The sequence below is a fragment of the Paroedura picta genome, chromosome 6 (assembly GCF_049243985.1).
Source record: "Paroedura picta isolate Pp20150507F chromosome 6, Ppicta_v3.0, whole genome shotgun sequence".
Classification (NCBI taxonomy): domain Eukaryota; kingdom Metazoa; phylum Chordata; class Lepidosauria; order Squamata; family Gekkonidae; genus Paroedura; species Paroedura picta.
The window spans coordinates 85878292-85891461 of record NC_135374.1 but is presented as its reverse complement, the minus strand read 5'-3'; the positions used below and the strand labels follow the sequence as shown (position 1 = coordinate 85891461).

Genomic DNA, 13170 nt, shown 5'->3' with positions numbered 1-13170 from the left:
CTCTTCCTTTTAGTCTAAGTATGGCACTGGATTTAATCCAGAAGCACTGTCTTAGATAATGTTTTTATAGAGTGAATTCATACTTCTGGTGTCCGGGTGGAAACAATATTGAACAGCATGTATCAACCTTCTTTTGATTTAGTAAGTTAATCTGCCATTATCCTTGGAATAATATTTTCCAGAATCATATGTAGGTTAAATTAAATTTTATGCAGTTATTGTATTACAATCTAGTAAGCAACTTGGCATTGTGATATTTTTAATGAAATATATATCACTTATTACTATAGTTCAGATGGCTTCCTAGCAAAATGACATAAGCTGATATTGGCAATAAGGCATCAAGTTTTCATGCATGTTACATTACATTCAATAATAATGTCAGCGTGCTCCCACATTTCTGGAAGGGAAGAGAATATTATTTTCTTTAATGAAACTGAAGAAAAATGGCTCAGTAGTATCAAACCCCATTAAACTGCAAGGCAGAAACTCATCATCAACTTAACAAACTGGTATTAGCAAACTATTTCAGTAAAACCTAAAAGAATAAAGTCACACAAATGTGAATGATAAGATAGTTGTGTTGAAAACTTGTGTACTTAACGGAAGGGACAGAGCCTAAGGCACCATAAAGAAACATTTGTTTGTTTGTTTGTTTGTTTGTTTGTTTGTTTGTTTATATACCGCCCTCCCCGAAGGCTCAAGAAACACGTGAAAACTAGTTCCCAAGAAAACAAAATATACATTATGAAGTGTTATGTTAATGTTATTTTTATTTTTCCCAGTTTTTTAAAGTCCTATGGTTTGTTTCAGTTAGCTTTGGGGACAAGGGTGCTTTACGTCCTGATAATTTTAGTAGACAGAACAATTCTGCTATTTGTGCGCCTTGTGCGTGACAAATTAAATGGTGGGTGTTACACATTGTTTTTGAGATGGTGAAGGAGGGGTTGCCAAAAGGCCAACACACAACTTGTACTGTCAGACATGGAAGTTCATTGACGGAAACAGCATTACCCATGTCTGCCAACTGGGCTGGGCTGGAGCTTATCGCTCTCTGGCATGGGGGCTCTTCTTGTAGTTGTGATGATTAATAGGAAGCACAATTACAGTCTAAGATTTGTTCATCGCTCCACCAAAATAGCCAAGCTATTCCCCTCCCCAACCAAGATTTCATTACCATCTTGGAAAAGGCACAGGCCATTTTTCTTGTCTTAACTTCCTTCTCTTGGCTCAAAACATGCTCCTTCTTCCAGATACTGAAGCATGTGGTGTGCTGCCCTTGCATGCTTTTTGTGCTTGCAGTAATTCTTTGTTGCAGTTTGGTGTAGTGGTTAGGAGTGCGGATTTCTAATCTGGTGAGCTGGGTTTGATGCTGCACTCCCCCACATGCAGCCAGTTGGGTGACCTTGGGCTCACTATGGCGCTGATAAAGCTGTTCTGACCAGGCAGTGATATCAGGGTTCTCTCAGCCTCACCCACCTCACAGGGTGTCTGTTGTGGGGGGAGGAAAGGGAAGGTGACTGTAAGCCGCTTTGAGACTCCTTCGGGCAGAGGAAAAGCACCATATAGGAACCAACTCTTCTTCTTCTGAAGGAGGCTAGGGTATCTGCAGCATGACAAGAAGTGAAGTTCATGCAATCATTTCAGGTTCTGTTTGATAGTGTACTTGTGTAAGACAACTAGTGTTATTTGCTCTCTCTTTTTCTTCCAGGCAGGGACTTCATAGAGGAGACAACTATGTACTCAGTTTATTATCCCGTCCTTCCTCCTTACCCATTTGAGCCTCACAACAATCTTGTGGTGTCGGCTTGGGTAAGAGGTTGTGATTGACCAAATTCATCCGGTGGGTTTCATGGCTGAGCCCTCCAGCACTGTAAACCTGCACAGCCCATTTCCAGCCTGCAAAATGATGAGGCACTGACATGTGGAAGCTTACCCCATTTCCTGGATGATAGCAGCAATACAGGGACTGATCTCCAGTCTCCAGCCACAGGCAGAAACGATGCCTAGTAATGTATCTATTTCGTTATTATAAAAACTTGATCTGACTCTTCCTTTAGAAAGCTTCAGGGGGCTTCCAGGTGGCTCCTGGTGGTCTTCTATCTGTTTATAAATCAGGTTCTTCCAACTTCTTTGCTTGATATAGAATTAGAAGGATCCAGTCTGGTCACTGATTAACTACTTACATGGCTTTGTTGCAGAGAGAATCACTGAGGTGAAAACTGATATCTACGTCACCAGTTTTGGACCAGTGTCAGATACTGAAATGGTAAGTTATGAACTCCAGTTTCTAAACACTGGCATTTATCAGACCCTCCACAACTTTCATAGTTTAGGGCAGCTTTTTTCAACTTTTTTATCAATGAGAAACCCCAGAAGTGGTGCAATCGTTCATAATATGGTTGGGAAGCATAGCTGTATACATGCCCACCTTGGGTCCCTCCCCTTCCCACCTCCTCCAGGCCCAACACTGACTAATTTAGGAGGGGCGGGTGAGTTGACATGACCATTTATCACCCAATAAATTTTTAACAAATTTTAAAAATATATTTAAAAATTTATTAACTCCCTCCCACTCAGGAAATCCTTTCCAGGGCCGTCAAGAAACCCCAGGGTTTCACAAAATTCTGGTTGAGAAAGCCTGGTTTAGAGGTTTTCTGCCACAGCCCAATGTGCCCTCCCCCCAGTATTGCCTCTGTGGATTAGTGACCCTCAAGAACAGTGTACAGGCCATGTGGGAGTCTGTAGTAGAAAAAAAAGAATTGGTAGAAGTTGTTACCATCCTTTTCTGAAGGTTTAAGTGTAATTTGATCTTCCTAACTGTATGTTTGGATACATGCCCTGCATGGTATAGTGGTTAAGAGCAGCAGCTTCTAATCTGGTGAGCTGAGTTTGATTCCTCAATCCTCCACATGAAGCCAGCTGGGTGACCTTGGCCTAATCACAGTGCAGTTCTGACTCGGCAGTCCTGTCAGAAGCTCTCTCAGCTCCTCCTACCTTACAGGGCGCCTGTTGTGGGGAGTGGAGGGGAAGGCAATTGAGACTCTTCCGGGTAGAGAAAAAGCAGGGTATAAAAAACAACACTGTGATTTTGGGGGGAAATCATAATTTCTGGTGAAATACATTACCAATGCAACTGTCTCTGTTTCCTGCCAGGAATATACAATTGATGTTTTCTTCCGACAAAGCTGGAAAGACGAAAGGCTCCGCTTTAAAGGGCCAATGCAGCGTCTCCCTCTTAACAATCTCCTGGCCAGTAAGATATGGACTCCAGACACCTTTTTCCACAATGGTAAAAAATCTATCGCCCACAACATGACCACTCCAAACAAGCTCCTGCGCCTTGAGGATGATGGGACCCTTCTGTATACAATGAGGTGAGTCTGTGGCTTGCAGCATAGGTCTCCCTTCCTTCCTTCACAGCCAAGTCAAGGAAGAAGCCTCTGGCACAGGTTTTTTTGAGAACAGTTGAAGAAATTAGAAAGCATAAAATGCTTCACAAGTAGCAATTTGTGAGCACCTTTGGAACAATGTTGGCTTTTTAAAGAAGGATTTCTTTGAAGACCAGATGATTTGGACTTCTGTAGGCCCCCACCCCAGAAGAGGCTCTGTTCATAGTCTTTGTGAATTAGAACCACTTCTAAGCTCTCTTGTGATCTAGCGGTTGTCCTGCAGAATCACTTGCACTGATGGTGGCAGAATATAAGCAAGTCCATGTTCTGTAATAATTAAGATGGGATAAGACTCCTATTAAGAGTCTGATCACATGCAGGCAAAGTCAAGGGATTATTGAAAAGCATTAATGGACCTTAATATTATAATCTTAAATATGAAGAGTTGGAGTTTTCAGTTTAGAAAAAGTTGGCAAGGGAGGGGAGGCATGCTAAAGGTTTATACAATTATGCGGAGTGGACAAAGTAGATTGAGAGAGTTCCCCCCTACACACACACACACTCCCCATAATATTAGAACTTGGAAGTATAGCACTTAAGGAAGTTGATGGGCAATAAGTATAGGACAGACAATGAAAACAGTCCTTTACTCAATGAGTAATTTAGTATTGGAATTAATTGTGCGTAGATATTGCAATGGCTACAAGAATAAGTTGCCATGGAAGGGGGTTACAAAGCAAGCAGTAAGGCCCAAGGATTCCAATATGGTACATCAAAAATTTAAAGATAATAAACAGGTTTCCAGGGAATCTTCAAGACTCGGTTGATTCTTTAATATCCAGAATTCTAAATACATCCCAGTGCATTTTGCTGCATAGCTTTATCAAGGGACATCCATTTCGAATTGTTTTCAACTGGCAGCATCAGTTTAGAACAGGGGTAGTCAAACTACGGCCCTCCAGATGTCCGTGGACTACAATTCCAAGGAGCCCCTGCCAGCGAATGCTGGCAGGGGCTCCTGGGAATTGTAGTCCACGGACATCTGGAGGGCTGCAGTTTGACTACCCCTGGTTTAGAAGAACAGACTCTTAACAGAGAATCTGGTATATATATGGTTTTTAACCTGAATACCATGCAGCAAACCAAACAATATTATAACAAATTCCCTAAACAACTACTCCTAGCTAAAGGCTACCACAACATTTTATTTTGGGTGTAAGCCTTCATGTGCATACACACTTCTTCAGATATCTAGCCAGGAACACCTTCAAACTGTACTGTGGGGCCTGATTTGGGTTAGGACTGGTGTGCTGGCTCCACCACCTTTTCCCATTCTTTTTCTTACTTTTCCAGCACTGTGGTGGTCCCGACCACAAATGGGTCCCATGGCAAGTTTAAAAGAGCACCAAGGTAGGAACTTACTGACTCAGCTTGGTGTAGAGCCAGCCTGGTGTAGTGGTTAGGAATGCTGACTTCTAATCTGGTGAGCTAGGTTCGATTCTGCACTCTCCCACATGGAGCCAGCTGGGTGAGCTTGGGCGCGCCACAGCACTGATAGAGCTGTTTTGACCGAGAAAAGTGGCATATAAGAATCAACTCTTCTTCTTCAAAATGGTGGGTCCATTCCATCCATTCCATCTAGTTTGGCCCTGAAAGAACCCATCCAGGACATCAGTATCTGTCAGACCAACACACCTATGAAATCCTTCTGCATCAGCAATGGGTAGGCCTCTGTTTAAGTCAAGTTCCTCTTGAGTGCAGGGCACTCTGGGAAATAGAACTCTTCAAAGCTGCTTTGTATGGGTCCTGTAAACTACATGTTCCAAGGTTGCCCCTTTCACCTGGGATAACCACATCTATAGTGCAACATCCATACAAAATTCTGAGGTACACTGGAAAACTACTTGTGGTCTCTGGTGCCTGGGAGACAGCAGTTGTAACCTGTCATAGACAGAATCTTCTTGTACCTGCTTTTGTTGTCAAGTGAATTTTGGGAGAAAGTTGCAGAGAGCCAAGATGTAGGGGCTCATAAGAGGACTGGGTCCTGGGGAAACCATCTGGACTTTGCTGTTTTCCATCTGGGGGTGTCTGTTGCATGGATCAACATGCCAGTGTCTTGCCCAGACAAACCAGGAGCCAGCTGGAGGGCCTGGTGCAGGTGAAAAAATGCTGACTGTGCTACCATGGACACTTGTTTATCCAGCATCTCAGCCTTTGCCAGTCCCATGGCCTCCGTGTAATTTCATGAGGTGATCTTGTCACACACCCTCAGCCTAACTTACCTCACAGGTTTCTTGTGAGAATAACACACAGGAGAGTAGAACAACAATAGCTGCTTTAGTTCCCCACTGAAAGAAAGGCAGGTTATGTTTTATTTATGTTTATGCCCCGTCCTTCCCCCAGAGGCTCAGGATGGCTTACAAGTGAAGTAAACGGATACAAATCCTATCAGGCTGACTGGCTTGAATGGCTTGAAAGGCTAGGAAAACTGTTGCAGACACTGAACTAAACAAGTTGTCACTTGTGGGAGCTGCGTGCATAGATCAACTTGTGTTAGATGAGAATCTAAGAAGGCTATCAGGCTGTTTCCTCTCCCATCTTCACTGAGTGACGCTGGAGTGGGAACGTTGGGAGCGATGCATAATCATTAGGATGCCTCCGCAGAGCTGTGCCAAGACAATCTCTTCTTTCATCCTGGATGTTCTTGTGACATTTTTCACTGGTTAAAAAAAAAAAAGCCTTCCTCCTTTAGGAAATATTCACTAGTATTTCAGCTCACACACTCAGCAGTAAGTCATTGAGAGAGAGTGTGGTACCTGGTCCTGCATCAAAGAGCAGGGGAAGCGTTTCTGTCATCCAGGAGTCAGCTGAGCTGGCTCTGAGAGTTGCTCTGTTGCCATTCAGTTCACAGACCTAGGCTCAGTCCAAAGTTCACCTCCAGGTGGCAGCGTGCTCCGTAACTGACTCTTGAGGAGATCTGGAGGAAAGCCCCTAATTAATTAATGATTAATTAAAATATTACACCCATCTCTTCCTACAGCTCAAGGCAGCATGCAAATTCAAATTTAATACACACTTAATACGTGACAAAGCCTAGCAGATAGAGCCTCCTTTCAGCACCTCCTAAATATCTCTGGAAGAGCCTGATCTCATCAGATCTTGGACGCTATGCAGGGTTAGGCCTGGTTGGTGGGAGACCACCAAGGATGTCCAGGGTTTGTATGCAGAGGCAGGCAGGACAAACGACCTCTGTCCTTTGCCTTGAAAACCCTAATGGATAACCGCAAGTCATTATCGTGACTTGATGGCATTTGTATTTACAATACCTTTAGAGACAGCAGCCTCCCCAGTTCCCCAGGGAACCAATTCCTTCGGGTCAGAATTCTTTCTCTTTCAACTTTATTCAGAAATCCATACATTCTGGACAAGAGGTGGCTGATGGAGAAGCAGCATGACAGCTCATGTAAGATGGAAAGGCAGCATTTATGCATTGTGGTCGCCAGCACTTAGCTCTCTAAGGCAAAGTCAGCCTTGGGCAAATACATGGATGACGTGCTTATGAATTAGGGGAGAAAAGAGGTGCCATTTTTTTAATAAATAAAAAAAAAAATCAGGCTTCTGTTGCTGTTTTTTTTTTTTCCTGAACAGATGGAAAAAGAAATGTTTTAAAAATGTATTATAAGTGTGCGTGGTACATAGCCATAGGACCACTTCTCAGCTGCATTACCATCCCCTGATTTCTCATTGTTTGATTATGCAACCCTCAGTGACTCACAGCTGAGTGCATGAGCTGGTCCCGTTGGAAAGCATGGTGCTCGAGGGCACACGGAAGCACTTCTTAGGACGCTTCCTCCATAATGGCTTGTTCATAAGGTGCAAACCGCCACTGGGCAGGCACTTCATTACTTGAAGGGTCACAGCACATGTAAGCCAGCCCATTGGCCTTACATAAGATGCAAGACATGAAAGCTGCAATTGCGAATGCGGCTTTACTTATTGGAAGTCAGCAGCCATTATTAAGAAGAATAAGTTTGCTTTTTGGTGTGCGTAAATACCCCTGGAAGCTCCTTTTAGCATAATGAAATGTAGTTAGAGACATGTTGAAGATTGCACTGCAGGTCTAATTGAAGTGGACAAATGATGTCACACACATAGAGAGAGTTGAAATCATAATCTAGGGCAGCCTTTCTCAACTTTTTTACCATCAAGAAGTTCCCGAAACATTCTTCAGGCTTAGGGAAACCCCAGAACGGGTGCAATTGTGCAGAATATGGTTGAGAAGCACAGCTTGTACATGCTCACCTAGGTCCCCTGCCCACCCAGCCCATCACTGGCCATTTTGAGAGGGGGGGGGGAATGGGTCAACATAACCATATGTAATCATATCTCCTGATAAATGTTTAACAGGGGATATATACACATATATATAATTAATTCACACCCATTTGCGTAACCAAGAACCCCCAGGGTTTCACTAAATGCTGGTTGAGAAAGCCTGATCTAGGGAATGGTATTTCATTTATTCCCTTGATTTCTGACAGGATAATATAAATTGGAAGCCTGGATCCACGGGGCCGTAAGGTGGAGCTGTTCCACCAGGCTTATGGCTGAGGCCCAGAAAGAATGAAGGAATTTCCTATGGTCCATTTCAGCCTAGGTGTCTGTTAATACAAGTCACTGTGAGGAGGTGCGAGCTGTAATTAGATGCTTTTAAATTTTAAATGTTATAATTAGAGTGTAAATTTGTCCCTATATTGTTTTATATGGTACGGAATCTTGTTATCCACCCTAAGCTGCTAGGGAAGTGTGGAATACAAGTGGAAAATTAAATGGAATTGAGGCTATTTGGTCCCTAGAGGGGAGTATTGTCTGCATCTAAATATGGAAATGGTTACTTTGGCGAGGATGAAACCACTAAAAGTGCTAGCAGGGACAGCTCTTGAGTTTTCACAGTCCACCGAGTCGTTTTGCAGTGTTGCTTAGGATAAGATACCCATGTAATGTGTTTGTTTGTCTAGCCTTAGTTGCTTTGCCTAGTGAATAAATAATTAAACAGATGCAAAATAAGGGACATGAAAAGGTCTTGCAAAAACGTCATTTGTTATTTATGATTAACGAACAGTTGATTAAACAGAACTCCATTTATGCATTATTGTTAATTTATTGAATTTCAGATTGAGGAAACAAAATAAATGGGTGACTTTGAAAAGTGCCCTGAGTACAAATTATATGGGTGTTTATTTGCTGTTCAAATTATAGTAATGCTGTTGTGTTTTTTTTGTTTGTTTTTTTGAACCATGACATAACAAAGCAGTAACCAGCCCCACTATGTTATTTGGCAAATTAAGAATGTTAAATCTACCTAACTGTTTTGAACGTGATGTCAGGGAGAGAAAGGGTGAAACTAACTGCAGGTCTCTTGAAGCTTTGTGCAATATTTAGAATATCCACATGATGGCAGCACAGCCTCATTTTTGGTCACACCGGCTGGGACTGACAGGTGTTTGTTACAGACCCAAAACAAAGCAACCCCCCCCCCCTGCACACACACAGAGACACACCAAAACCCACCTTTACATGTTATTATAAAGCTCTTCTGGTTGTATAGTTTATGTTTAAGCATATAATATGTGGAATCAGCTATACTTTATTGAACCCCCATAAAGTATTCTAATTGAAAATGCCAGACTCCGTAAGGTTTCATAGGTTTAAAATGAATTTGTGTGCAATTAAGGAACTATGAAAAGTTAGTAAATTATCCTATCTTTTTGAAAGCTTCTAATTTTATTCTTCCAAGTTTTTATTGTTTAAAAAAATACATAAAACCAGAATTTACAAAACTGTGGCATGGAATCTTGCTTAATCTTAAACAGGATAGATCTATTCAAATTCATATTTTGTGTTAGATTTAATACATGCTTAGAATTCATTGAATTCATTGAATTCATTGCCTCTCAAAAGGCATCCTGTTGTTCATCATTATGTCTTAAATGAACCAGTTTGCTTACTTTGGTTGTCTGGCTATAATCCGTACGTTAATTACCTGTTCTGAACTAGAAAGTACTTCTGCTCTTTGCTGATTTAATTAATTTTTTGCTGTAGTCAAATGATTCCATATCATACTGTTCTTAGGCTTCTCCACAAAGGCCAAGTAGAATGTGTTAGGGGCACAGTGTATAATTTTCATTTAGTTATGAGTACTATCAAATAGGCTATTTCCCCCAAAACTTTTGGACAGTCAAACAGCTTTGACACTAAACACGTTTCAAAATAGGTCCGATCAATCTTATGTGTATGAGAAGGCATTAGATGTCTGTCTAACTTCTCTTACTTTTAAATCTGGTTTCTAACAAACCCTCTGGTTGATTTTCTGCAGAGGCGCAAGGTAGCATGCAAACTAGCATGCCAGATGTTTTCCTTGCACAGCTGTGTAATCCCTGGGAGGGTGCAAGGGTGGCTGGCACAGCTGCACTTCCATAGGCAGAGCCATTGCTGCCAGAAATAACCGCCTCCACTGAAGCTCATGTATTTAATCAGCAGGTTTTTTTGTGTTAGCCTTGCTATTAGCTTTTTGTTATAGCACCTGATACAATTCTGGAAAGTGGTACTGGCAAAATCTCTGCGATCAAGCGCTTTCCCTCTTGTTAATTAGTTCAGCTTACCATGTCTCTGACTGTACCTTCTCCGATTAGCTTTTATACGTATATATCCCTCTGAAGATGAAACTCAAATACTTTGGCCACCTCATGAGAAGGAAGGACTCCCTGGAGAAGAGCCTAATGCTGGGAGCGATCGAGGGCAAAAGAAGAAGGGGACGACAGAGAATGAGGTGGCTGGATGGAGTCACTGAAGCAGTCGGTGTGAACTTAAATGGACTCCGGGGAATAGTAGAGGACAGGAAGACCTGGAGGATCATTGTCCATGGGGTCACGATGGGTCGGACACAACTTCACACCTAACAACAACAACAAATCCCTCTGCCTGTTGTCTGTGGTTAGGAGCAGCCCTTAAGCTCTCTGAATGGAGTGATTTTCTCTTTGATTTGTTATGGTTTCATAATGGCCTCTCGTGGTAACAGCTCCTGACACCCATCTATCTAGCACTCGAAACTCTCAGTATAAATGATTTTCAAGGATATATATTCCATACATCTGATGAAGTGAACTCCACTACGTGAAGGTCATTGGTTGGGTGCCACAAGACTTTTGGTTTATTTAGACAAATGAGACATCTCTCGAGAAGACCAGAAGGTCATCCCCACTAGCCAGTAGAGTATATACCATTTGTGTTACTTCTTGAAGACACCATTCCTTTCTTATTAGGTGACAGAAAGCAGCAGTAAAATGTCCTAAAAGAGAGTTGTCTGTCTAGTTCAGGGGTAGTCAAACTGCGGCCCTCCAGATGTCCATGGACTACATTTTCCATGAGCCCCTGCCAGCAAATGCTGGCAGGGGCTCATGGGAATTGTAGTCCATGGACATCTGGAGGTCCGCAGTTTGACTACCCCTGGTCTAGTTCATCAAAAGATGGTTTCCATATCACAACAATGAATGTGCATTGTCCGTGGCAGCAAAATGTCAAGGCGTTCAATGAAAAGAACCAAACCATTTCTTATCACGTTATTAACAACCAGCATTAAAGCCCGTTGTGTGCAAAATACAATGGGCTCTAGGTAGCAGTTGGTGTGAGGGGCTGCTCAAAGCATATCGTCCAGGGGGGACACAGCCATGTTGCCACTCTGCCCCCACCGTGGTCCGAAGGCCACCCTTCGCCACCGCCATTGCTGCTCAATTCCAAACGGTGAAGATCAGCTCCCCAGGCGAAAATGGGGGGTGGACACTGAGGCACTGCTCCCTTTGAGGCCCCACTTCCAAATCTCAAGGAATATTTCCAACCCAGGGGCTGCCAGCCTCCAGGTGTGAAAAGAAAAGAATCCACAAGCTGGACAATGAAGAATTTTAGATCATCAAATCCTTGTATTTATTTCATACACTGGAGTAACCAAGTTTTCCTAGCCTTTCAAGCCAGGAACTGTATGAAATAAATGCAAGGGTTTGTGTATGAAATAAATACAAGGGCTTTGATGATCTAAAATTCTTTATTGTTCTGCCTGTGGATTCTTTTCTTTTGGCATTAGTTTCAAGGAACTGACGGTTCTACTTCAGCCTCCAGCCTCCAGAACACCTGGAATTACACCTCGTCTCCAGACCATGAAGGTGATCCCTCTTGCCTCCCCAGCGTCATCTTGCTGTTTCATCCGACAGAAAAGGTGGTAGTGGTAAGATCGTTCTCTTTGGGCAGGAAAAGGTTTGCAAAGCTCTGAAAGAGAATCTCATGATGCAGGTTTGTGAGAAGACGGTGTGTCGAAAGGGGTTTGTGTGAGGGAAGAGGATGTGGCTGCAGCAGTGAGGGCTGGTGGGGGTCTGGAGCGGGGAAAAGAAAAGACCCACATGGCTTAGCTATGTCTTCTCTCCAGCCATGAGGCGGGCCACAGCAGGATTGTGAGAAGGGGCTTTACTCCAGCCTTCCTGTCAGCCAGCTGTTAGGCTGAAGGGGAGAGATCTCCCCCCTTGTGCACACCCTTTGAAAGGAATGTGCATGCGCACCTACACCCATGCACTGCTCTGGCTGCATTGCATGGCTGCCCCTCAATGCAACACGGACAGACAGATAGACAGAGAAACATGTTCTTCCCCTCAATCAGTTATTGTTAGAGGCTTTTATCAGAGATGATAGACCGGCTGCCCTCATTCAACATGGCTGTCAGAGTGCCACCTTAAGAAGCTGGAGAGGGCCAAAGTTCTGCCCCCAATACAAAAGAGATGGCTGTGGTCAGCCTATTGGAAGTCACACAAGAAGTCGTGAGGGGAACTCTGGGTAAAAAGTGGGATGTTTGCTGAAGAAACATTTGAGGTCTACCACACAGGATTGTTGTACAGATGAAACAGAAGACAGAAGTACCCCTGCAACGCCATCCCATTTCATCTGCACAGCAACCCTGTGCGGTAGCCCACAAATGTTTGAAGAGCAGGGAGAAGAGACACTCATGGCTTGGCTGCGTCTTCCCTTCAGCGGGATTCTAAGTCAAAGGGGCTTTTCTCCAGCCTCCCTGTCATCCAGCCATTACGTTGAAGAGGGAAACTCTCACCCTTATGCGTAGCCCTTCAAAAGGAATGTGCACACCCACAGACACCCCTGTGTCACTTTTGGAAGAGCACCGGCAAAGGCTGCCCCTCAGCATACAACACACACACACACATACAGTCCATTAAGTTCAATGGAACATTTCCAAAGAGTTTGCAACATGTTGCAGTTCTCTGTGTTTCTGTTTGTTTTTGTAGTACATCATCAGGTTGGAAGGATACTTTCCCTTTGCATTTTGACCTCTAAGCCTGAAGTCTTTCTCTTTACCAGTGCAGGGGATGGGGGGATGGCATTTCCTATGAGGACACCTTAAGCAGTACAAAATGATGAGTTTTTCGTAAATCAGTGGACAGTGGCGACATGCACCTCATGGATTTTATCCTTTCCGAGGGTTTAGGGTGAATATTCTGAACCATGGATAAAACACTATGTCCTTGCACAGGATGGAGTTCAGTTTCAAGTGTTAAGAGCTATGGAGGCTAGTTTTTCTTGTTGGATAGAAATGGTTGCTGGAGTGTACAGTGTGTGGGTGTGCAGGAAACAGTTTGTTGTCATTTACTATCAACAATAGCCAAGTCACAGTGCTTTCATAGAGTCCTCATAAAAGGCCTCTGCACTCCAGGACTCCTCCGTG

The 13170-nt window shown here is 43.3% G+C and overlaps 1 protein-coding gene across 2 annotated transcripts in view; it reads left to right on the top strand.

Moving 5' to 3' along the window:
* Nucleotides 1-13170, top strand: part of GABRA5 (gamma-aminobutyric acid type A receptor subunit alpha5) — an 82093-nt gene that overhangs the window by 20912 nt on the left and 48011 nt on the right. For both annotated transcript variants that reach the window (XM_077343435.1, XM_077343433.1), the window contains exons 4-5: nucleotides 2202-2269; nucleotides 3157-3377. In XM_077343435.1, the coding sequence (XP_077199550.1) occupies nucleotides 2202-2269; nucleotides 3157-3377 (289 nt within the window). The remainder of the gene's footprint in view (nucleotides 1-2201; nucleotides 2270-3156; nucleotides 3378-13170) is intronic.